We start from the raw sequence: 26,247 nt of genomic DNA on the forward strand, positions 1-26,247 counted from the left end.
TGTTCTGTACAAAGCCAGTCAGGAACTTTCTGCTAGCTGCAGTGTATGCTGTCCTAAGATTCATATCACTGCATATCTTCTAGAGATTTATACTTCAGTCTTCCTCATTTCTCAATGGAAACCAAATCAAACTGTATATACCAAGTTTCTTTACTGATAAAGTAGATGCCAATATCAGTAAACATATTTCTGCAATTTTGCTAATACATTTGAATGAACCACTAAGACAGGGAAGGCACTGAGCAGTCCCACACAGAGTCCAATTTATAAACAAACCATAAATGATGTCTTCCATTCCAAGGCAAGAGCACGAACAGCTCTTGCAAGTCTTACAGAAAAATACTTCCTTAAAATCCAGTTTCATGAGTGGAATTCAATTTATTTTTTTTATCATTATTTCTCTGTCAAAAGTCATCCATTCAGGTGCAAAATACTTTTTCCAAACTAACAAGCCAGTGCCACCCAGTGCTGAAAATCACCCATGAGCTGCCCAGAAGGGGAGTTCCTTGCCTTCTGAGGTGTCTCACGGGCTTCTTGCCATCCATTATTTTGTTAGGTATGCAAGTCAAGGGAACATAAAATAATAGGCCACTTCTTTTATCACTATAAATATATGATTCTAAATACCCACAGGAATTCTGACTTGTTACATATGATAAAGCTCCTTTTTCATAATCACTACCCAGGGAAAAACTACAGAAGTGCCTCAAGCACTCAGCTAACAGGATCTGTAGGGTAAAAGGGCCTTTTTAGTACCTTCCCTTTGGTTTAGAAGATGAAAAACACTGCAGATCTAAGGAGCAACATCAGCTTCCTGCTGCCCTGCTCTGTTCATCACAATAGTATCTGAGCTTTGGAAACCAATAACACATTTATTCTGATAATGCCCATGTGGGTTTTGGAGAGCTGAGGACAAAAGAGGGGAAGTAAATTGCTCAGAGCATAAACGAGGAGTATGATGAAGGCTACAACTGAATGCATCCCACCTGAGGCCTTCACCATTGTTTCAGATACAGGATTGCTCTTTCTCTTTGAGTGCTCATTGCCCACACTCTCATCTCTCCCTTGTAGTACATTAAAACCATTTTTCTTTGAATAATAACAAATACAAACTATTTTTAAAACTGTATTAGCTTTCCAGTGCCATCTGGCTCACACCATGTGCCTCACAGTTGGCGCACTCTCACAAGAGTGAACAATCTGGATATCTCCCCAGCAGCTGCCTGCCACTCTGCCCTCATTTGCTCTCAGTTTCTCTTCTCTCACCAAATTTATTTTCTCCTCTTCTTCCTCCCTGTCAAGCCTTCTGTGGTTTAGATCCTTTAGATAATATAATCTGGTTTTCTGTATACTAAATACTCTCTTATTTACATCAAATATTGCTATGAAAACCGACCCTAAGCTCTACAGCTGTTGGTGTTTAATCTATTTAAAGACATGTGGAAAAATAATTTTAATTTTTTCATTTCCTTATCATACTCTACCACCCATAGACTTCTTCAGCCAAATCAAAGCTTTTTAGATATAAGTAATTACTATGCAGTAGGTTCTGTATGGCTATGAAAAAATGCAGGAATATAAACAAAGTTATCTAGAATCAAATAGGATCTGAATTAGTAATGAGTCCTAAATGGGAGCTTTAATGGGATTTATATGAGGAATATTGTCTAAAAAACTCAGATGTTGTTTCAGAAGTCTGAATGTTCTTCACTGAAATGACAATTTTCAATGCAGATTGATGAAATCAATAAATAATAAATAAATAAGTAAGAAAAAAAAAATAAAATCAGATCATCAGTGTTGCCAGGACAAAATTCCTTCACTAAATAAAAATAACACTTGGATAGAAAACTCTTCCCCACTCTGGAAAGTGACCATTACATCCTACCCATTACTTCCTAGCTTTTATTAGCTTTAAGTCCATAAAAGAAACTAAGAACCGACTTAGTTTGCTTTTTTGGAAGTCCAGATATGTTATGTCTCCTGAGTCCCAGTCATACACTTGCTATTTGCACCATTATACAGCAGGCTCATGAAGGAGGAGCTCCTGACTCAGGTGTCATGTACGTAGAGATCTTCTTTATTCTAGACACTGTCATCATACCAAGGATGGAAATCATATCAATCCATCTATAGTTTCCACATCGTTTGTTTCTGCTATTTGTAGGAGTAAAGAAGAATGAATCAAGCACGCTGACCCAAAACTACATCACATATGCACTGATGGAGCAGTTCTCCACATTTTTCTGCCAAAGAGGCAACTTCTTGCTGCCTCAAGCCTCACATGGATGTTTGCATCTGTACCGTATTGGTATGAAGTTCCGATTCCAGGACATTACAAAACTCATCATACAATTACAAGAGAAAAAAGCACTTCTCATCCTTCCTTCTCTTTTAAAATAATTTTTCATGACATTTTGAATTCAGAAGATTGTGGGGTTTTTTATGGCAACTTCTGGTTATTTTGCTAAAGTGGAAAAGGGGACAGAAATCTGCAGAAGTAACAAGGTTGACTGAAGCTTGAATGACTTTCAAGTTCTATTTAGAGTTCTTTAGAGCAAACCATGACAGTTTTTTGGTGCAATTGAAAATTACATTTTTAAGTTTGAAATTATCCAAGAGGCAGAATTTTGTACCTAGTATAATGACATATTTTTAAAAAAATATTTTATAATAATTACCACAGCTTGATCTAATTCCTTGGATCCCAAACAATATTGATTAGTGGATGACTTGCTTCTGTGTGAGGAAGAGTAGTTCCTCACAAAAATTAAAGTGTGGAGATGAAACTTGCTTATAAAGTGAGTGACATTTTGTGTAGTTACTCTACATTTTATAGAAAGGCCACTGTTAAAAGGCTTTGTTTTCTTTTCTCCATTAAGTGGACCTCCTTTAAGGCTGAGAATAAAGTGATAACACATCCCTTTATGCTAGTACCTTTTTCATCTCAGGAGAAAAGCATCAGAGCCACTTGTGTATTAACAACCCTTTGCAGGCAGATTCCCCTGGTATTCTTTTCCAGTTATCAACTCCAACAAGCACCCTTGCTGAAATCTGGATCTAGACTGAAATCTGATGATAGCATTTAGCAGCACATATTTTTCATTATGTTTTGGTGTCAATAAAAGGCTTTTTTCTCTAAACTGACACATGCAGCTCAAAACAGAGCTGATGGCTACACACCTAAGTACCCCTGACATGTCTGCAGTGTGCTGTGCTGCTTCTACTCCAGCACCTGGCAGGCACATATGTCTGTTTTTATCTGTACCAATCCTTGTCAACATTTGTTGGCTGGTCAGTGTAATCATTTATAGCATTTTTATTTGTAGCAGTACTAGCTGGTTTGGCTTCATTTATCAATGTCTTCAAGGGTCAGAGTCTGGCATCTGACCCTGTTCTACTTGGCTGGGTCTTCAACTAAATAAATTCTTTCTGAATTAGGCAGCACCTCTGTTTAACTTTCACCACTCTCTCTCTTTCCACTGAAGGGCTGCCAGAGAAACACAACAGGACAGCACTGCGAGCAGTGTCCAGATGGCTTCATTGGTGATGTTGTCAGAGGAGTGCCCACGTTCTGCCAGCCCTGTCCCTGCCCCCTGCCAGCACTTGCCAAGTATGTAAATATTTTCTTCTCTTTGATTTGGGTTAGCTTTGGCCCTTTCTAAGGTGAGGGCAGCATCCCTGATTTGATGCAGGAGACAAAAGATGCCACCCTCACCAACAAGAGGAAAATAGAAGGACTTCAGCTGGTCACATTCATAATTACAGGAAACATCATATCATCTAGAAGATGTAAAATTTACATAAATGCTTCCATACATCTTACCATGAGGGAAGAGAAAATATCTGAGCAAATTCAGGTTCCTGAAGGGGGCCTACATGAAAGCTGTGGAGGACAATTTTACAAGGGTATGCAGGGATAGGACAAGAAGTAATGGTTTTGAACTGGAAGAGGGTAGATTTAGGTTAGACATTAGGAAGAAATTATTTACTGTGAGAGTGGTGAAACCCTGGAACAGGCTGCTTAAGTTATGGATGTCTCATCCCTGGAATTGTTCAAGACCAGGTTGGATGGGGCTTTGAGCAACCTGGTCTAGTGGGAGAAGTCATTGCCCTAGCCAGGAGGTTGTAGCTAGATGACCTCAAAAGGTACCCTCCAACCAAAACCGTTCTATGACTCTCCCTCTGTTAAGAAGGAGAGATTATTTAGCTGTCTGCTTACTTATAGGAATTCAAAGACAAATTCACTAGGAATGTGACATCAGAGATGCATGTGGCTGAAGCAGACAGACAGACAGAAAGATCAAGCCATGACCCTCGAGCATAAAACCACGAGGATAAAACAAACCATTTTGCTCCTAAGCAAAGAGCAGCTGGATCTGGTCAGTAGAGAAAGTGTTGAAAAGAAAGGGTTGGAGGGCTCTGTGACAGGTAAGGCAACCTTCAGCTGATACACAGGTACTTTGGGGTAAGAAACTCAGAAGCCTGACAGAAAATCAAGATCACGTCAAAGAGCTCCCACTGTTATCCACTTTTTGCATTCAGAAGAAACAAATAACTACAAATCATGACCAGCTATTAGAAGCTATTAGAGGCATGTCAATAATGCAGCTGAAAGAAATTACTCACTTCCTCTTGCTTGAGGTCCATGCTCTGGGAGAGAGGCATCTGTGCAAATCCCACTATAGTGCACAGAGATGAGACTAAACACTTGCCAATGGGTGGAAGTTATTTTTTAGCAAGCTACACACTCCCCTCATGTTGTTTCCCATTCTGCTTTCATCAGGATTATCAACATAGGGGAATTTCATGACTGTATTTGTTTGCTGTTGCTATAGGATTACTCAGAAGCCTTAAGGTGGGATGAGCTGAGTTTTGCTCAGCTGCTTAGTGGCACAAACCCAAAATGGCAACGGAGCAAAATCACTCTGGCCAGACTCCCGCAGATCACCTCTTGGCTTTTGCAGTGAGCTGCAGTTACATGAACAGGACTGTGGAGTGAAAAAGAGCTATTGTTGCAGAACTACAGTTTTTCTTGGATTAGAGAGGAAATCCTCCAGAGAAAGAACCTGGCTTTGCTCACATGTAGAAAGGCTCAGGAGTGAGAGAGCTCACAGGCGAAGCAGATCACTTCCTCCAGTTCCAGTAGCAGGTGCAATGCCAGAAATAGTCAGAAGCAGTGCCTTTTCCTCAGCAAAGTGATTTTTTTTTTTAACTTGTTGGGCACAGAGCAGCCTCTTTCATGCAAGTAGCTGTTCTCTCAACCACAACCTGGGCAACACATACCTGAGGCACTGCCTCACAAGACCCAGTCTCTACTAACCATGGTCAGTCAAACAAAGCCCGGTCTGTCCTCCCTATAGTGTCATTTGACAGAGCACAGCTGTGTCTGCTTTCACCCAGCCCCCTGCCCAGCCCTACCAGGCTCTGCAGCAGTTTCCCCTGACAGCAGGTAGCTGCCTGCCCACCAGCCCAGCAGGGCTGAGTACAGTGGGAGCATCAGGGACCTGAGTTATAGACCCTCTGCCAGTGTGATGGGAGAAGGGTGCAGACACCAAGGAGCATTCCCTGCTTCAACATGCTCCTTAGCAGTTCTGCTAGGGACATAGTGCTTCTCCTATTCCAGACTACTAGGGGGGAAAAAAGGCACGAACCTAAAGAGCAGTGTGGGGTTGGGAAGGTAGGACCAAAGTTACAGAGAGTATTAGTAGCAATATAGGAGCTGGACTTGACAGCTGCCATGGGTCCCTTCCATCTCAGGATTCCATGGAAACATACAATGGTTTAGGTTGGAAGGGACTTTTACAAATCTAAGTCCACCCCCTTCTTCAACTGACATCTTCAACCAGATCAGGTTGCCTAGAGCACCATCTGACCTGGCCTTGAATGTTTCCAGGGATGGAGCTTCTACCACCTTACTGGGCAACATGTTCCAGTGTTTCACCACCCTCACTGTAAAAAACTTCTTTATACCTAGTCTAAATCTACCGTCTTTGAGTTTGAAACTTCACCTCCTTGTCCTGTTACAACAAGCCCTGCTAAAGATTTGTCCACATCTTTCTTATAGGCCCCTCTAACTAATGAAAGGCTGCAATAAGGTTTCCCCAGAGTCTTCTCTTCTCCAGGCCCCAAGCCCTTCTCCACAGGGATGCTCTCAATCCCTTCATTCCCCAGTATTGATACAGGGGGTTGCCCCAACCCAGGTGCAGGATCTTGCACTTGGCCTTGCTGAACCCCATAAGAACATTCTATGTTCTGTGATATGTGACTCCTTTACAGCTACATCAGAAAAAATCCACTTCAATATTTCAGTTTTCCCTCAGAAAAGTCCTGAAGGAAATAGTTAAAGAAATACTCAATCCCAATTTGCTTAAGTCTTCAATTTAAATAATACACAGAAAGTGGTTGTTCAGCTTCTTGCATGAGAGAGATCTGACCACAGCAATAGCCTTCAGCTGGGAATGGAACAGGCAAATAATGTTTGAGCAACACTCAGCTTTGCATAACTAAAATCAAAGAACAACCATTTGTTCTTTTTTATTATTATTTTTTTCCTCCATTAATCCTACTCCGTTTATGTTAGGGTAAAACAGTAACTAACAGAAAGAAGCCTTAAATAAAGAACATCCAGAGGATATTGTTTTGTATTCTATTTTACTGTGTAAATAGGCAGGAAATTCAAGACATCTAGACAAAGTGACAAAATCTCTAAACTGAAAGACTCATCAGATACATATTTCTTCTTGGGAACCATCTGTGTGTCTCTAGATTTTCTGGCCAGGCTATCTCCATATCTGCTATCCTGAGAACTTTTGGAATAACTTTTGGACATTACACATGAAGTGTAATGTCATCTCTTAGGAATACAAAAAGGAGGAGGGAGATTGCTTCACAGTCCAGCAGATGTTACTTTTTTTCAACCCTGGGGGAATTTTATGAACTTTTTTTCCTTAAAAGATCACAAAAAAACTTCCATAAAACCTCAAGAAGGTCTTATTTCATAACTTAAATACACAACACGTTTTTTTCAACTAGGTGAAGGAATTAGCCTTCATAAAAGACAAGGAAGGCTGCCAAACTGTTACAATTTTTTCTATATATTCTCATGAAAGCTCTGGTGAAGTTAATTTGTTAATTCTGTGACTTCTCTCATTTTACATTTTCTCTAGCTATGTAGAATATTTTGAGACAGCACAGATCCAGACAGAGGTTTATTTTACCCTGGTTACGCCAGCTGAGAAATGTTGGTAGGAACTTAAATTATGCAGGAATTGTTGTCACCTTTCAATGCTGCTATTTCCTGAAATGAGCACTGCATGGTTCATGCTCTTTCCCATCTGAGTCTTTTTTCCTTCTGTGCAAAAGCAAGACAACTTGGCCACAGCTGCCCAGCACTGGATGACTTAGGACCTGCATTCCAGCAGCCCTGAGTCCACAGCTGGCAGCTGCTGCCCCTCAGTTCTCTAATCACATTCTAGTGCTGGCAGGAATTTACTCACACGTACTGCAAACTAACTGAAAATATCTTTAAGATTGTACACCTTTTTCCTGCAAATGTATTTAAGACATGTCCATTGCTGTGTTTGAAGTGTATGCAATTTGCACTTTCCACATCTAGCTGCTGCTACTCCTTGTGTCTCATATTCAGGTATATATTTTTTTAAATCCTGAAAACATAAGAAAATAAAGAAATACATTATTTAGAATTACAGCAATGAAAATGGCAGCTCAAACTGTTACTGCAGTCAGTATCACCGCTTGGCTTGTTGGTCTCAGAAGAGGCCCCAGGCTCTTTCCAGATTACTCAGAGAGGTGGCAGAGCAGCCTCAGTAACTGTAAATAAGGATAGCATCTCTGAGTTCAGTTTCCACCACTCAGGGCTTCCAGACTGGATTTGAAGAAAAATAGGATTTGCATAGAAAATTGCTGCACCCATTCCAGAGACTACGTTCCTGAAATGCTTACTGTGGTGTTTTTCATAAGTAATATTTCACTTTCATAAGAAATATCTTCACAGGAAGAAATTAGGTCTACATGATATATACATTTAGCCTAAGTCTAAAATGTCTGAATCAAAACCTGCAGGTGTGTCTGATGTACAAGAATTATATATGTGTGTGTGTGTGTGTGTGTGTCTCCATAGTGCTACACTAATTAGCACTTTCTACAGTAATTAAAAAGACTCATCAAGGGGTAAAATGTATGTAACACAGAGCTTAAGACTATGAATGCAGCAATGAAAAGTGTTTGCTATTGCCTGCTATTCTTAATACTCATTCTAATGATATTTCAGCTTTGCAGTGTCCTGTTACAGAAAAAGTGGAAGCGTGCGCTGTGTCTGTAAGGAAAACTATGCAGGACCCAACTGTGAAAGGTAAGAAACTAACAGGATGACTTCATGGTCAACAATTCTGGAGTCCTGAAGTCTTTGAGGAAATCTTCCCTGGTAGGGAAGAAATCTTGTGCATCTGTTTTCATTAGGTTGAAGTATGTCTGTTGCAGGATCTCATTCAGTTCCTACTAAAAACCATAAGAAGCTTTTGTGGAGGCATATCAGTAGGGCAGACACACCTGATGAATTTGGATCAAGTTCTTGTACTTTGTGTACCTTGAAGTGGTGACCTTCCTAGAAGAAATACAATTTTACAAATCAAAATACAAAATAAAAATCAGAAACAGCACCTGACTGAAAAATAACCACCACTCAGATGTAAAACATGTAGCAGAATTCTATCAAAATTTTTTTTCACAAGCCAAGGGGAAAACCCATTATGTAGCAAAATTCTTCATGAGCAGGTGCAAATTTTTTAGTTAAATTTTAAATGTACTTCATGGACATACTTCAATAAACTGAAGCAAACAACCCTAGGCCAGTGTTGCTTTTCAAGTTTCCCTTATACCCATAAAAAATTCCAGTGAATATCCTTTAAATAACAAAGTACACAAATAAATTGGTCTATACAGAAGACATACAACTTTGCTATCTTGTAAAGAGTCATCTTACTCACTGTGAACATACATGGATGATGTTTCAATGAATGTCAGAGGTCTGATTATAATTCAGAAGTTCTTCTTGAGCAGCCAATAAATTAAAACAGGTCTAACACAAAGACTGTTATATATGGATATAGAATGAATAGCTCAGAATGGCTCCCTGAAAACCTCTTTTTATTTTTGTGTAAAGCCCTTGAAGTATTTAAAACATCATTTCACTGTAATTAATGGGCAAGTACTGAATTCGACTGATACTTAATGTAACCATTATAGAAAAGGGAAAGGGGAAAGAGAATGCTTAAGATGCAAAGAGAAATCAATATGAAAAGGGTAAAATGAAAAAAAAAAAAGGGTGAAGGCTTTTGCCCTTGTAGATGATGCAAAAACTTCAGTATATTACCTCTCCATCACTAACATGGTGACATCAATAGTGAAAGTCCTGTAGACAGATAACACAAACATAAAAAGTACAACTTTGTTTCCAAGCCTATAGCTGCATTCTTTTGTTATTCCAAAATGTCAGATTTATACACAAAGGATAATGCAGGCAATTAAAAGGTTAGTGAAGATTCTTAATGGTTATTAAAATATCAGCCTAGACTACAAACAATTCAAATCCTATTAAATGTGTAGCAGATGTATAGTAGCAGCAGAAAACAGCATCAGCTTTGTCTTCTGATAGCCACTACCCAGCCTGATACAGTGCATCTGTCTTGAGGAAGACACAGCTATGCAACTGGGTTAGAAAAAGCTACAGAAAGAAATCAGCCTGTCCTGGTCATAGTGCTGTTCTTGACTAACTGGTGGGCTATGTGGCTAACCTCTACAAATGGGACTTTCTTTCTGGTAGGCTCCTAATCCTACTCCCATTTTTGTCAGAAATTATGAAAAGTGATTCAAAGCCTAAAGAGAAACGTTTTGATTGTCCCTGTCTTCTGCTAAAGAGTAAGTCCCTGCCTCACATGCACTGCTGCAGGACACTGCCACCACTCCCTGCTCCCACCAGCAGCTATGGCACCATTAACATGCTGGCAGGAGAACTGGAGAGTTCTGAGCAAGAAGGGGCTATTGCCCCGGTCCATCTCCTCAGCCCAAGCAGTAGGTTGTTTCCCCAGGGACAGGAAGGCTTCATCCTGGCTACATACTGGTCTCCATCCAAGCTCTCCATGGTGATGGGCCATGGGGCTACAAGTTGCAGAACACTCTTCCACGTGCAGCTACTAGCATCTCCAGGGCAGCACACCAGGAGGCAATCCTCTCCATTACCTCTGGAATTTGGGTAGGAGGCTTTCTTATGCAGCTCCTAATCAGTTCATGTTTGCCAGCAAATGGTGTGAAATCACAGAGGCCTATGCTAGAAATTGAGAAAGCCAGCTTCCCAATTCAAAATTCGGGGATGAATCATTTTGCTCCGGGACTTAAGCAATAACATAGTAACTTGGTGGGGGATGCAATCCAGGTTTTGTTGTTGCCCAGAAGTTAATAAAAATAACCGAACAAATGATACTCTAGTGTCCAGCCTGAATAGATGAAAAAGGTTCTTTTGGCATTGCCAGGGAAGAGGAATTTAATTTCTTACTCACTGATAATTACAGAAAGCATGCATGGCTGCAAAATGAAACAGTGATAACTTAGCAACTTCTTTAAGGAGAGGAAATATCCTTTGTTAGCAACAAAGAATCATTTATTGATACAACAGAGGAAGGATATTTGCCACAGGAGTCTACTTTTTCAGGCTGTGACAGCTGGAGCAGTATGTTTCCATAAAGCTGCCTCTGCTCTTATGTGTGAAAAACTTTTCCAAACAGGCCAAGAACAGTTTAGTCCTATGAAATGCAATGAATGGCAAATGGGAGGAGAAAGTGAAGGTAACACATTTATTTCCAGCTCTGAAAGTTTCTATTTGTGTTAGATAGCTATTCCAGATGAAGAGATACAGCTAAAGAAAGTGAATCAGATGGTCATAAAAAGCAGCACTTAGAAAACAAATCTAAGGGGATGTGACAAACTGTCCACTGCATTTCTGGCAATGAACTGAGTGGTATATTTCAGAAAAGAAAAAACAAAACAAAACAAACAAACAAAACAAACAAACAAAAAAACCAACAACAACAACAAAACACCCCCCCCCCAAAAAAAAACAACCAACCTGATGAGAGGGCAGATGTTGTGGGCCTGGCAGGAATAACATAGAGTGTTTGGTAGATACAGGAAGAAAGGCAGAGCTGGGGAGCTGCAAGCAAAACGATGGTCTGGCCCCAGCACTGCTCAGCAGCTTCTGTGACTTGGACACATCAGACAAACAACCATTTGGAAAAAAACTAACTACATAAAAAGCAACTCTGCAAGATTTTTAGAGTTCAGAATAAATCAAATGGTTCATAGATATTTAAAAAAAAAAACAAAATAGAGAGGGTTTTTTTTTCTTGTTCGAACTTCATAAGCACATCAGAATTCTGAAATTTGGGAAAATACTACAGTCTCAGGCTGCCTTAAATACTAGAAAATCATAGCAAAACTTTTGGCATGACTAAATAGTCACATTTCCCATCACTTCCTGCTTTAACTCCCATGGGAATGAGGAGTAACTCCACAAAAGTCAGCTAAATCGTGCTCATTATGCTTCATGTTGCATTCACAGTTCTTCAAAGGGTGGACAGAACTTCAGGTCATATTTTTATTCCTTTCATCTGGGTCACCCAAATGATAAGATCTGCACAAAAGATTCTGGCAGTGCTGCAAAGAGACAAACAGTGTCTTTGCCACTGGCAAAGACAGTATTTGATGCAGCCAAGTGGTTTATATTAAGATGCTTAAAATTTTATCTCTTTTTACTGTGGGGGTACAGGACTGGAACATGAACAAAGCAGCATTGTGGAAATTACTTTCTTTATTCAAAAATAAATAAATCAGCAACTGTGGTCACAGACCAAAACTGGAAGCTCTTATCAGATCTCCCACATTTTCATTGTTCAGACATGGAGGAACCTGGATTTGACTACGTACAGATTTTAGGAGACAACAGACCTCTACTCAGGTCCCCAGCCAGAAACTTGTGAAAACTGAACTAAACTGCCCGAGAGCTTGTCGTCCCTGCCAACAAACAGCAGAATAAATGGTATCCTAAAACAGAACTTTATGGATAGGAGAAAAGTCAAGGAAAATGTGGTGATAAAATAGGATTAAATACAATAGATGCTCCTTCCTAAATCACTGCAGGCAACTATTCAATCCTCCATCTCTTCAATGAGCAATTGCAATGCCAGAGAGTTATCCCCCTCCCCTCTTCCTTCACCGTTTAGGGATGCGCGGCCGTGATCTCTGTGTAACTCAGGCTGCTGAGTCGTGAACACTCCTGCCACCCCACGGTGACACCGTGAATGACGAGGGCTGCCCCTGTCCTGCCAACTGACCCCTCCAGACCATCGGCCTCTGCTCTGCCCTGCTACAGCCGCAAAATCCTCCAGCAAAACCCTTGCTCGATGATTTGCTCACACGAGCTGCTCCATGCCCTCTCTAGTACCGGCTCTGTTTGCCTGTTTGTTCCTCTACCTCCTAAGATTAAGCAAACTCTCTGTGATGGGCAGAAACTCCTTCAACTGAGACCCTCTCTTTCCAAATGATGACCCCTGTTTTTCTAGTTTAGGGCTACTGGTCACCCAGGGATGTTATGTATCTCTGTTTTGTCTAGACTCCCAAGGTCCCCTACAGTTTAAACATCTCTTGCGTTTTAAGATGCATCAAGATTTCAAATTAAATACTGCTCAAAAGTGAAATGTGGACAATTTTCAGGCCTTGTTACCCATGTCCCTCCCTCCCTCAGCAAACCAACAGAAGAATCCTTCCCTCCTGGGCTGCTCTCAGCCTTTTGCCCTCAGCCCAGAGGTTAACACCAAACAAATCTGAAAATCAGAGGCTGGTTCAGAGCTTGTTCTGTTCTGCAAGAAAAACAGAAACCATCTTAATGCTGCACTGTACAATTATTTATATAAACCTTTTTTTTCTGGCCAGTATTTTGTTGTATCATTATAATGAAAATCAGTCTGAACTTCCTCTGAGTTTCAGCATGTAGTTTAAACTACAGTTTCTTGCTCCAGTTTCCTATGTAACACAATATAGTGGGTGAGATCCAAAGCTGAAAGTGGACAAAAATAAACTAGAGCTGCCTTTCTGCCAAGGTCATTTTTTCATAGATTTTAAAACAATGAGGAACAAGACATTTTGATGCTGAAGACACACTGAAAAAAAATTAAATCAGACTGGTGTGACTGAGATACCATGAGTGTTCAAGAAGGGAAAACTGTATCACTTGATTGTTATGGATTGAATTTAGAGCACAAAACAGTCTCTGCAGGAACAATTTTCCTGATTTTCCTTCTGTCCTTTAGTAGCTGCAGGCCATCATCAATTCCTGGTGACATAAATAAGGTCAGAGAAAAAAACAGCACCATGAAAGCAAATGTCATTGTTTGTCATCACTGGGCTTTCTCTTCCTTTCAGGTGTGCACCTGGTTACTATGGGAACCCTTTGCTTATTGGAAGCACTTGCAAAAAATGTGACTGCAGTGGCAACTCAGACCCAAACCTGATTTTTGAAGACTGTGATGAAGTGACGGGCCAGTGTCGCAACTGCCTGCGCAACACCACCGGGTTCAAGTGTGAACAATGTGCTCCGGGTTACTATGGGGATGCCAGATTTGCTAAAAACTGTACAGGTATTGTCGAGCAGAATTCAGTACAGCATGGCCCCATATGTCTGTGTAATCCTTTATTTCTACATCAGAAATTACTACTTTCAGGGGCTAGTAAAGTGCTCCCCAGGTGATCTTATCAAAACATACCTACACAGAGGGGCCAAAGAGGTTTATGCCCTGTGATACAATTATTCTCTTAATTTACATGGATTTAAATTTAGAAGGGGCTTTGGCCTCATGCCCTTTGTCCTTGCTTTGGCTCTGGGAGGAGAGATTACATCTCCTTTCAAAGCACTGAGGAATAACCACAGCTAAATGTGGTAAAATGCAGGTGCTCAGGAGCAAGGATATTGGGACTCCACACCCCACCCTGCCCCCCCCCCCCCATTTTGACAAGGTCTTTCCCTCAAGTACCAGAATACAAATGGAGGAGATGGATCACTCCTAGCTTTTAGCCTGACTCAAAGACACAGCCAAAGATACTGCCAAAACATACACCCAACCCAGACCTCTGAAATGGTCCAGGATCTCAAGGTACACAGCTACAGACCGTGATTAAACCTACATCCCTCTTGCAATCCACTGTATTCTTGGCCTTTGTTTTTGACTAATTTACTATAAAGTGTTAGCGTGTGTTTTAGGACTTGAAGGTTGTGAGGATGTTTTGTACTGAAGTCCTCTTTGTGCTGTCTTTGGTAGGGGATATGTTATACTACTAGTGGATCCTTCTGGTTTTATGTTCTAGTGAGACCTAGAAGTTGTGTGTTCATTTCTAGGATGTAATTCATATCTCTAAGTCATGTCCTTAAATTCCATTTATGCTGAACAGGGAGAGGTGGTGCTCACATACAGTAATCCCAAAAGCCAATACCAGGTATCCAAACTAGTTAAAAGACAGAAGCTGTAGAGAACAGGGTGCTTCCTGCCTGGATTTAGGCCCCCAAGACATTCTTGAAATTCAAAAGGTTGCGAGACAAACCTCTCTTAGGGCATGGCTCTCCAAGGTCCAACAGGTGTTCCAGCAGAAGTGCACAAACAGTGCTCTGAGTCTGTTGCCCTCAGGACTGGTTAGCCTGGCTCAGTGCTACTGCTCCAGATTCAACTGACCTCTCTGCTGGCTTGCTCAGGACTGAGCTGAGCCTGTGCTTCAAGCCTCACCTTTTATCGGCCCCCTAATCCTGCTCATGCCCAGTTAGGACCCGCCCTAATCAGGCACAGGTGGGCTTAACATAAGCTCCTGCCCACTACCTGGTAATTAGTGGCACCTGGTTGCCTCATTTCACCACACAACATCTGTAATTTTGAGGTTACAAAATCAAACCTTTTTTATGCACTTGGCTGCCTGCTTCAGTTTACCAGAGATATTTAACTGCAGTTTGCCTAGTAAGGAATTGCAGAATCTACTTTGCAGCTTCTGAATGCCATGAGGCAGAAGCAACACGTGCAGCACTTCAGCTCAGCAACCCGCAGCAGTCATGCCCTGGCCATGTACAAAAGCAGAGCTTTGAACAGCCAAGATTAACTTTGCCACAAATCTGAGGATTACAGGGTATTCCAACTGTCTAAACAGATTCTGCAATACATAATTCTGGAAGGCAACTCTGAACATAATGCTTCTGAACTTAAGCTAAGTCTCACTTTCATCACTTTCGTGCAGTTTTGCTTTACACCCCTACAGAGTTGCAGGAATTAGAGGCAGGGTGCCTCAGCTTTATTTATATTTCTGAGTTACAGTTTAAGCAGGATTTAATGGTGCAAAGACTTCACTGCACAGGTTTTTCATGCAGACTATAATTCAGTTTGGTAGTTCTCTTCATTAGCAGATTTCCCTATACTGCTTGATATTTGCTAAAAAAAAAAAAAAAAAAAAAAAAAAAAAGTGTCTGGGCACTTGAATATGTTGAAATCTAGCTTTTCTTTATTTAAGACTGAATAAGATCTTGTAGTTGTCTCTAGCAAATCATGATCTTGAAGCGTTATGTTTCAAAGAATTACACATTTCTCACTTCATCTTAATTTCTGCTAAACATCACAGTGTGCTGTACTTGACGGTACTGGATAGATTGCCAGTACTCAATACATCCAGGATACACAAACTACTCAGGCAGTTTGCAAGGGAAGCTTATGCTTTGTTTGGCATTTTAGAGGTATTATTAACTCTTATACATAAAAAAAAAATTGATTCTGAAATAAGACAAATACCTTCTTTAAAATAAAATACAGAAAAGAAACTAATGTAAGAAGCAAGTCTGTGAACATCATTTCCACAGAGTACTTCAAAGGGTAAATAGAATAAAAGAATAGAAAAGAACTAAATGAGCAAATAGCTCTATCCAGCTAAAATAATATTTTTCTCCTTCAAGCACAACACAAAATCTGTAAGTCATGGCTTTCAGCATTTTTTCAGTAAAGTTTTCAACCACATGTCCTTTAGCCACACTTCAAAGCTGTCCACAAATATGCCTTAGAAATAAAGGTAATTTTTAAAGCTTTCTCCATCAGTAAACCACAGTAGCATTGAAATTCCTAATTCCCTACTAAAATGTGGTACCTCCTAAATAAGTAGACGAAAAATCATCAGGACTTCTTTTGAAATTTATTTACTATAAGCAATTACGTAGCAAATTAATAGTCATCCATTGAAGTAAGAAGACACAATTGGTTTTTCTTCAACACCAGTCTAATCCAATCTTGTAACTGTAATCTTTCCACCCAAGTATAGCCTAGATCCTAGACCTATATAGATAAAGTGAAATCTCTGCTTTTAACTGAGATTTTTCTTTCGCTGCTGAACAAAAGAAATGAAAAAAGAAAAAAAAAATGGATATCCAAATGCACATCAGCATCCAGTTCATAAAGATTATGGTGAGGTCAAAATATCAATTGCCCCACAAGATCATTTCAAATTTTGTTCTTTAAATAGTACAAAAACTGAATAGTTCTACTAACACTAGGTCAGTTCATAGAATCATAGAATCATAGAATTGGCTGGGTTGGAAGGGACCTTAGAGATCATCACGTCCCACCCTTGATCCACTACTGCTGCAGTTACCAGACCATGGCACTGAGTGCCACATCCAGTCTCTTTTTAAATATCTCCAGGGATGGAGAATCCACTACTTCCCTGGGCAGCCCATTCCAATGCCTGATTACCCTCTCGGTAAAGAAATTCTTTCTAATTACACAGAATTACTCCAATGGTAGAGCACTGTATTGGCGATTAGGCTATATTACATATTTTCCCTCATAATTTCTCAGATGTGTAATGTGGAATGTAACTAAAAGGGTAAGTCCTAGAGAATAATTAATGGGTTTCAGTGAAATGGCAGTAACCAATTTTGTTATATGAGATTCTGCTGAAAACATGAACCACAAGAGCAAAACTATTTGCAGATACATTGTTGCTGTTCTCATGCTTGAGTTTCTGTTATTCTAATGAAGTTTTCAAAGAATATTTTAATCTTTAAAATCATGGATTTTAAAAGGCAAATTAAACCTTGAAAGAGACACTTTAGATTAAACATTTTAAACATTTTAAACATTTTTAAAATTCACTGGTGCTGGCAATAATTATGTACCTTATTCAAGTTTAAAAAAATGTAAAACCTCATTTGCTCTTTATTGTAAGTAGTAGAAGATATTTACATTTTGATACACTCAAGCTGATGATAGAATTAGAGTCTCTTGATTTTGGTTTGACTATCTATGCACAGCTCTATGTACAGTCATTTCACTGTTCTGGGGGGGGGGGGAAGATGGGTGGCACATTTTGAAGATTATTCTTTCAAAAATCCTTTCTTTTTCCCCTAGAATGTAACTGTGGAGGGAGAATGTGTGACAGCAAAACTGGAGAATGCCTAGCAGACAGTCCTGAACTTTCTACTGGCACAGACTGCCCAACCATCAGTAAGAAGATTACCATCAGAACACCAAAAAAACCAGTATCATTCTTGTCTTTAGTTGCTAACAAATACTAACTTAAGAACTTCATTCTCCAACGGGCTTGGCCCTTTGACCCTGGTCCCACAGGGCACTTAAACCTTGTCAATATGCATGATGCCCCACTAACTGAGTATTTAAACATGCTCTCACTTCCCTGACTGAGAATATGCATAGGTCCAACACTGGGATACAGGCTGAATGTTTAGGTACAAACTGCAGAGCAGTAGGAAAGGATCAACAACGCCATTTCCCAGTGAATTTCAGAAATTTTGAGACTTAGTGCCTGCAAAATATTCCAGACTTAAAATTGCCATCACAGCTTTACCTGTGCTGTCTTGCACACCACTTCTTTGTTTTTCAGTTGTACACCTAATACAAGTTGTTGCTGTTGAAAACTTGACATACAAGCAGTTTCTTTTCCACTATCATCTCACCTATTTTAGTGAGAGAAAGCCTGGGGAGTTTCCAGAAGCACTATGTTCTAACTATTGGTAACCACTGATGTATTTATATGTTAGTATAAGTATGCATGTGGTATAACGCATACCATATAGCACATATGGATTCCTAAACCTACTCCCAAGAAAAGGGACTGTGTACCTGAAAATGCAGCCAGAAGGAAAACATTTGAGAGCTGCTGCCACCAAGAATACAGACTATATATTAGCAAGCAAATTTGCTGTAGGAATATGTTTCACATTTCTTGCCTTTAGTGGTGTTACCAATGTCACTAAAACCAAGATGGTATTGCCAGACTTCAGCAGGGTCCAGGATATAGCTCTGCACAAACATATTCCAAACATGTCATAACTCTGTTTTTAGAAGTTGCCTTCTTAATTTAATAGGCAGCCAAGAGCCCATCTGCTGGCCATCCTTACTCTATATATGACCAAATATTAAACATAGAGTGTTGGGTTCTGACAAAATGAAGTTGTCTCTTTGACTCCCATCTGTTGTTCTTTGGGCCACAAACATGCAGAGCCTCTAGGGAATAGCCAGGAAATGCCTCCTCTCTTTCCCTCTACTGATTATGGAACTCCTGAAGCATGGAACAATCCCATCTGGTGCTGCTCAGCAGGAGCAACTTGGCTGTCCTGTGGGACCTTGGAAGCAAACAGATGAAAGTTAAAGTAAAATGGGTATCTATCAGCATCCATAAATGATAAAGAGACAGAGTACCATGGGGCAAGAGCACTATAAAGCGAATTTTAGTTATTTGCTGTTAACTGACACAAACTACAGAAAAATGACACTCTCTTATTTTCTTATCAGGCTGCGATAAATGTATCTGGGATTTAACAGATGACATCCGATTAGCAGTGCTGGCTATTGATGAAAACAAAGCAACTTTACTGAGCATTTCCACAGGTGTTGCAGCTCAGAAGCGCTTGAATGACTTGAACCTCACTGCCACCCATCTTCAGGTACAAATGGATGACATTTCAGTTTTTAATGTTTTTCTAATCTGTCAATTTCCATTGCATTCCTGTAGATTTTAATCCCTTCCCTCTCCAGGGAAATAACTTATTTTCAGATACACTTACTTTTTTCCCTCACACACAGGCAGCAATGTCTGAAAAAAAGAACCATGCTGTACTTTGGACCATCCAGGTTGATGATGCTTCAGATGAAATGAATGATCTCTTGAGAGAGGCAGCAACACTTGATGAACAGGTTTGTTAATAGCCCCCTGCCAAAGCTCTGAGGGTTTGCTGTTTGGCTTATTTTCATTATGATACCTGAGGTTAACATAGACTAACTCCAGTTGGAAGGGACCTAAAACAATCATCCAGTCCTACTAGCTGGCCAGTTCAGTTGTACTATGGACTAAAAGTTAAAGCATGTTGTAAAGGACATTGTCCAAATGCCTCTTAACACTGCGGCATTGATCACCTCTCTAGGAAGCCATCCCAGTGTGTAAACACCCCATCAGTAAAGAAATGTTTCCTCACATCTAGAGTAAACCTCTAGGTTCACCAAAAAAGGGTGGGAGTGCCCTGAAAGATAGTTGAGAGACCTTTCTATTTATCTGTTTCTGAACTTTCTACTTTGCTTAAATTCTAATTAAAAGCATAAATGACCTATCAAGTCTTCTTCCCAGTAAAGGACAGATGTAGGGCCAAAGTCTGTTGAATGTGGTCAGAGATTTGTTACTGGTCACAAAAAGCCTCCCCTCAGAATTTGACTTTCTACCAACACCTCTACACAGCGTGTACATGTTCATCTGAGACAGGCACACTGCCTTCCTATATCAAATCTTGTTTCTTAATTAAGCAAAGTAACCAACAGTAAAGTAATTCAGGCTGACTTTGGGGCTATGCTACATGTAAATTAAATTAGCCCTGATTCCACACTTCAAAATACATTACAAAACAGCCGTCTTAAAAGGTTTTTCACGTACCCACTGAAATGGCAGCCTGATCAGCACTCAGTATATGTTTTAATACAACAGTAATCATAAATGTTGCATCCACATTCAATTGCCAGGCTATAAAATCAAGGTCATTTGCTCTCAGCTCACATAACACATTCATTGCAACCTAGGATAATACTGATATATATGTCAAGAGAAGTAATAAAGTTCAAAATTTACTCTCCCCTATTTTAAGCAGATATTATTAAAGAGCTTTCTGTTGCTAAGATATATATGTTAGTGAGATACATCACTCTCTATTATTGCCAGAGATAACCACAGCTGTAGTGTAACTACATTATATTTCATGCTTATTCCAAAATGCCAGAATTCACCAATTCCTTCACAAGACAAATTAAAATTACACCTTGGACTAAAACTCATGTAGCAGAGCAGACAGCAGAATAAAACACAAAAGAAGAGTAGAAAGGACTGTACAGATGGATCGAAAATTTGGGCTTGGGTGTTTTTAATCAGCACTTACTTAGCATAAAGGGCACTGCAGAATTACAGACTATGCCTGTGCTCAAGAGAAGTTTGATTAAATCAGCACTCACACACACACACACACAAACACCCCTGTATCTGTGAAAATCAGGCAGAGCTCACACACCTCGTCCTTCTAAATAGCTGGTAGGCTAGAAGGATTAAGGATTAAGTCATTATATTTTCTAGGAATATTTAGTGAATTTGGATAACCCTTTTGTCATCTTTACTACTAGTTGGGGATTTCATAGATCATTCCTCAGTTTGATTGTCCCTGAAACAATAAATTCAGCATTTCTGCCTGCTTGTTTCTAAAGCTTGTTCCACATGAATACTTGTGATTGCTTTTAAAGGCAGTAGAAGTATGGCCCCAGACTCTCACAGTGGAAGGAAGGCCACAGTAATGACTCTGAATATATAGAACTTCTTTCTCTTTCAAGGCACTTTTAGGGAAAGTGGATGCTAGAGCCTTGAATGGGTTTTGCGGAGATGTACCATATGTACCATTTAAAGTACTTCACATGCATGTCCCCATGTCTGAGGGGGTCCATGGAGATTGTGATCTAAAACCCAAAGGCAGCACAAAAGCACAAACTATAGGCAAATCCTCCTGCTAAATGAGAAGAATAATTGTGGCCTGTGATTCCCTGAGTCTGCTTGGAGGGAGGTTAGAGTAAAACAGTGCTTAGCTCAGTCCAAATTTTTGGCAGAGACCTGGGAGAGCTGAGAGCTTTTCTTTCCTGGGCTCTTAGCAAATTTCAGGATGAGACTCTGTGTATCAGTGGGAATCTGAGGGCCCCCAAGAGCCTCCTGGATTACTGCTGCCGTGTTAACCATCAATGTCTTAGCAATCAGCAAAACTCCCTCAGCAATTCCTTATGAGTTCAATAGTTAAATTAAAATTAGGAGAGGAAAGAGAATTATGTAAAGGCAAGTGTGTGTAAAAACAGTAGCAAGTAGTTTAAAATAATCATGAAGTGGTGATGCTAAGTAACAGAGCATTTTCAGGAAATCCTGGCACCAATAGAGGAATATTAATAGAAAACAGAACACAAAATTAAAACATTCCTATAAGCCTTGAAATTTGTTTTATTTGGGTGCCCATCCATTTCTGCAGTTCTGGTCACCCTAGCCCTCCCTTCAAGGACCACCTGGTCCTCTGCAAACCCAGAATGAAAACAGTGTTTGCAGTGTTAGTGGGTCACGGCTGCTGCTAGCAAGAAACTTGCAGCCAGGCAAGGTGGAGCAGTACAGGGCTGGAGCTCAGCAACAGAGTCCTCTCAAGTCCTTCCAGCAGCACTAAGCAAGCATTATGTAGGCACACCAACAGCCAAGTATCTTCTGACTTAGAGGAGTCAGGACACCCCAAACCCAGCAACTAATTTTACAGTAAGAATTTTTTGTTGATGCAAACACAAGGGGTGAATCAAACACCTTCCTAGTGGCAAAAGTGTAGTGCAGGGTTAAAATGTGCAAACACATACATACATACACACACAGGGTCCAGGAAATTACAGTAGCACAAGAGACATATTGTTTTCTCATTTCTGGGTAATACCAACAAAAATTAAACTTAAGGACTCCCAAAGTCATTGATCTTCTGGCAGAGATGATAACTACTACATGGTAACTTTTTGTGGCCATTACATGTAAGGGAACATAATGCAAAGTACAGATTCCGACATAATATAGAACAGGAGTGCAGTTCTAAAGTACACTTGAGAGGATTTTGATCCTCATGTTTTTTCTTAATTGTAACAAGTTGCAGTGCTGGGCACCTCACTTGAGGGAGACATTGATCTAAAAATGGCTGTGAGCTTGATGCCTTACTCTTCAATCTATATGCTTACTCAGGAAACACCATAACCCAGCAAAATGAGTCAGCCCTGCTAAATGCCAAGGAAACTCAGCAGATAGATTTTTATAACTCTACATCATTTATGGCAACTTGATTGCAACAAATGATGTATAAATATGGGACAGATTTTAATCTCTCACTCTGCAATTCTGAAAATACTGACAAGACAACTCTTCACTTCAAACACCTAAATACCACTTTATATGATAAATGGACTTTCATATGCTCGTCAGGAGAAAGCAAAATGTCTGTTTACACTGCTCATCCTTACATATGCACATGGATCTGAAAAGAAACCTGATGTCTAGCTCACATGGTTTATTCATAGGGAAATGAAGCATCCAGCAAAGGCCGACTGATACACAAGGAAACCATGGAGACCAACAACGGTGCTACTCAGCTTGTGCAGCAGCTCAGTAACATGAGGGATAACATTCAAGGTAAATAGAGTTCTTTCTGGTTCAGCTCGGTGGCAAGCATGAGTTAATGGAGTTTCCAGCAAAAAAATGTCGTAGCACCCGGGCACTCTCACAAAGCAACCCTCACATAAGGTTTTTGCAGCCTGCAATGGCATGACATAAACTTCTCTCTCTTAAAAGACAACTGACACCTCCAGCTGACTTGGTCTGACACCCAGAATGACAGCTACTCTTTCTTTTTTCTCTCTTTGACAGACCAAAATAATAGTAAATATATTTACATTACATGGTTAATTCAGATCATCAGAAATGGTTATAGTGCCACTGTACCAGAGTAGGAGAGGTGAGCGTGATGACGATGATCTCCCAAAACTAGGAAACAAATTAAACCAAGAGCTTTTTCATGTTTAAATGCTGGGATGACCTGTCATCTTCAGCATCAGTGTCGTACTCACTTGCCCATATGATGTGAGGGGATGCAGATGAAATTTATCAAGTCCATAACTGGGCAACATGTTAGATGAGCAAAAGCATCTCTGGAATTACCATAAATTTCAAAACATAAATTTTCTTCTAATAGTCAGTATATATATTCTACACCTTCCTAGATTATTTTTTTTATTTAAGAGCCCACAAAACCTCCTGCATCTTCAAGAATTTTTGCTGCTCTGTGTATCAGATAAATGACAATAGTGAACACCTTCTGCAGCAGAACTGCATGTAAAAAAGGATTCCTAATCAGAGATGATCATCTTCATCTGGAATATCAATGACATATCATCATGCTGATACATAAAACTGAGATTAATCCTGTTGCAACCTCTTCTTCAGTACCTACAGAAACCAATAAAATCCCAAGTGACTGTACTCAGAATCATCCCTGTTGTGAACCTGTATCATGAAATTCTTCATCCATCCGTAAAGCACAGTGATTGCCCCTCTTCTTTTGCAAAGCCAACAGTATACAGAAGCTGTATATGGCACCAAGGTAGAAAGGCTGGCTAGCAGCTGAAGCTAAACTGCCCATTTTTCAGTAGAAATGCTTGATTAACAGACATGAGTAGTTTTGTCTTACAGCAATTTTTGCAGGCTCTATGGAAACTGGTGTAAGAAGGCATTGTTACATCCCAACTGATACCTTTGCTTGTCCTTATCTCCATGGGTGCTTCAACCATTACTTTATTTCAACAAAAATCATAAAGTTAACATATCCTACCCCACAAAAGAGACAGGTTGAGACTAGGCTCATAGGATGTTACATTTGTTGATGATAGATGAAAATTATTTCCACAGTGCTCAAAAATTAATCTTCTAGAGAGGCAGCATCCCCTTAAGAGGCCAAGACTCTTTACTGAAGGGAAGGTGTATGTGCCCACATGAATATGCCTGCATGAGAAGGAAAAAGGAAAGAAGGAGCTGGAGCTGTTGGTTGTGATCAGTTACTACTCACTGTGAGCCTTTACAGCTTGATTAATGAGTTCAGGAGACAGCATACACAGACACTCTGGCAAATAATCTGTTGTACCACAATTACACATATATTTTTTATAAAAATTTTACAACTATATAGTGCTGGCTTTGCCAGCTCTAATTGTCCACAAAAGTAGAAATGAATGCAAGCTCAGATCATAGGGTACAAAAGAGGACATGGTTGGTATTCCAGGCCAGGGAGTGAGAAGTGGGTAAACTTTGTAATGCCTACACTGGGAATACGTAAACTCAATTTCAGCAGTAAGGATCCAGCTGAGCTTTTTGAGCTGAGGCTAAAACCATGAAATAGTATCTATGTCCAAACAAGCGTGTGATTTATTTGCAGGTTTACTTTTGAGACTGGATCAAACACTATAGAGTTAGAAGATGATTAAAACTTTCTTATGTCATCAGCATGGTCTGGATTCACAAAAATAAAAGTACTCCACTGTATTTATTTCTCTGTAGCCATGCTGGATTGACCATCTGTTCCTTTTTCACACAGAAATCAGCAGTAAGATGAAATATTATGCAGTTCAACAAGAGCTGAGCCCTGAAGAAATTGCTCAGAAGCTGAATGTGGCTGAGGAGATGCTGAAGGAGATCAAACGCCGTAAGCCGTTCACTAACGAGAGGCAACTTGCAGATCAGGAGGAAAATGCAGCAAAAGAGTGTGAGTCGAGTCCGGTTTCCATTCACTCATGTTGATGCACTGCTGCCACAGGATGGGCAGCTCTGGATGTAGTGCTGAGTCCCTGAGGAGCACCATCAGGATCTTGCCAAGCACCAAATGGTGTGCAGAAGGTGCTGCTTCTTCCAAATGCTTGACCCAAGTTTCCACTGGTGCTTGCTGCCCACCTAGCAGAATGGTCGGAAAAATATGTGTGTGTCTGTGTGTGATTATCCACTGCAGCACCTCAGTGATAACTGTTTAGGAAAGCTCATGCCAGGGCTGGAAACTCTCATGTGAACATCTTCCTTCCTCCCTGCCAGCTCTGCCATGAGGACGGTAAACTCCAGCAGAGAAAGAACTGCTGGTGTTGGAAAATGTGGCAGCCTAATTATCACAGCTTGGTGGGCATGAGTCAGAACTCCAGGGCAATAGGGAATGTCTTCTCCAGAATAGTCAAGTTAACTGCCACAATGAGAAACAAATAAGCAGGGAAAGCCAAGCTTAGTTTATTTTAGGAAAAGCTACTTGAGACAGGGAATTAATGGGATTGAAATAGGCTACTAAAATGAGAGACATTTAAATATGATACTAAAATGTGAGAGTATTAAAATCTAGGTGTAAGATATTTTAAGTGAGCTTTTAACAAATGTGTTTTACTGTCCCCTGAGTAAGAACAACAGAAATTATTGCATGGGTAAGTTTTGTCAAAAATCCAAGCTTTGGATTAATCTGTGGCCTCTGATTTTTCTCCCAGTGCTACAGCAAGTTGAAGAGTTTCACGAGAGGTACAATGACACCAGATCTCTAGTATCTGATGTGCTGGAACAGCTCAGTGAACAGGATGTGAAGCTGTCAGACCTGGAGGAGGCATTAGACCAAGCACTTAACTATGTTATACAAACAGAGGATATAAATAAGGAAAACACAGCCAGTCTTGGAAGGCATGAGGTACTATGCAGTACATTTATCATAACTTCTGTCTGTGAACACTCAGTCTCTGTCAGTGCTCAAAATAGTAGATAGCAAACAATTTAGATTCAAGAATCACCACACCAAAAAAGAATTTCTTGGACCGCCCAGCGGGATATGTTTGACTCTCCAGTTCTAAGAAACAATTTGTGGAAGTGCCAAGTGCTATTTTTTATTCATGGAATTACAATAAATTACAAGCTTGGGCACTGCAAGTCTCAGCAGGCCAAGGAGGAGATGGATACTAATGCCTAAACTAGGAAGATGTGTTAGAAGAAAACCTAAGAGGCTTAAAATTCCATGTGGCATGGTTGCTAAAATATTGTGGT

The 26,247-nt window shown here is 40.1% G+C and overlaps 1 protein-coding gene across 1 annotated transcript in view; it reads left to right on the top strand.

Moving 5' to 3' along the window:
* The window catches only part of LAMA4 (laminin subunit alpha 4), a 97,371-nt gene that overhangs the window by 30,033 nt on the left and 41,091 nt on the right, over positions 1 to 26,247 (top strand). The window contains exons 3-11 of the mRNA XM_030447944.1: positions 3,489 to 3,613; positions 8,294 to 8,374; positions 13,495 to 13,709; positions 17,499 to 17,594; positions 18,903 to 19,054; positions 19,194 to 19,304; positions 22,716 to 22,827; positions 24,782 to 24,949; positions 25,704 to 25,897. Of these exons, the coding sequence (XP_030303804.1) occupies positions 3,489 to 3,613; positions 8,294 to 8,374; positions 13,495 to 13,709; positions 17,499 to 17,594; positions 18,903 to 19,054; positions 19,194 to 19,304; positions 22,716 to 22,827; positions 24,782 to 24,949; positions 25,704 to 25,897 (1,254 nt within the window). The remainder of the gene's footprint in view (positions 1 to 3,488; positions 3,614 to 8,293; positions 8,375 to 13,494; positions 13,710 to 17,498; positions 17,595 to 18,902; positions 19,055 to 19,193; positions 19,305 to 22,715; positions 22,828 to 24,781; positions 24,950 to 25,703; positions 25,898 to 26,247) is intronic.

This window comes from Calypte anna, chromosome 3, assembly GCF_003957555.1.
Source record: "Calypte anna isolate BGI_N300 chromosome 3, bCalAnn1_v1.p, whole genome shotgun sequence".
NCBI classification, from domain to species: domain Eukaryota; kingdom Metazoa; phylum Chordata; class Aves; order Apodiformes; family Trochilidae; genus Calypte; species Calypte anna.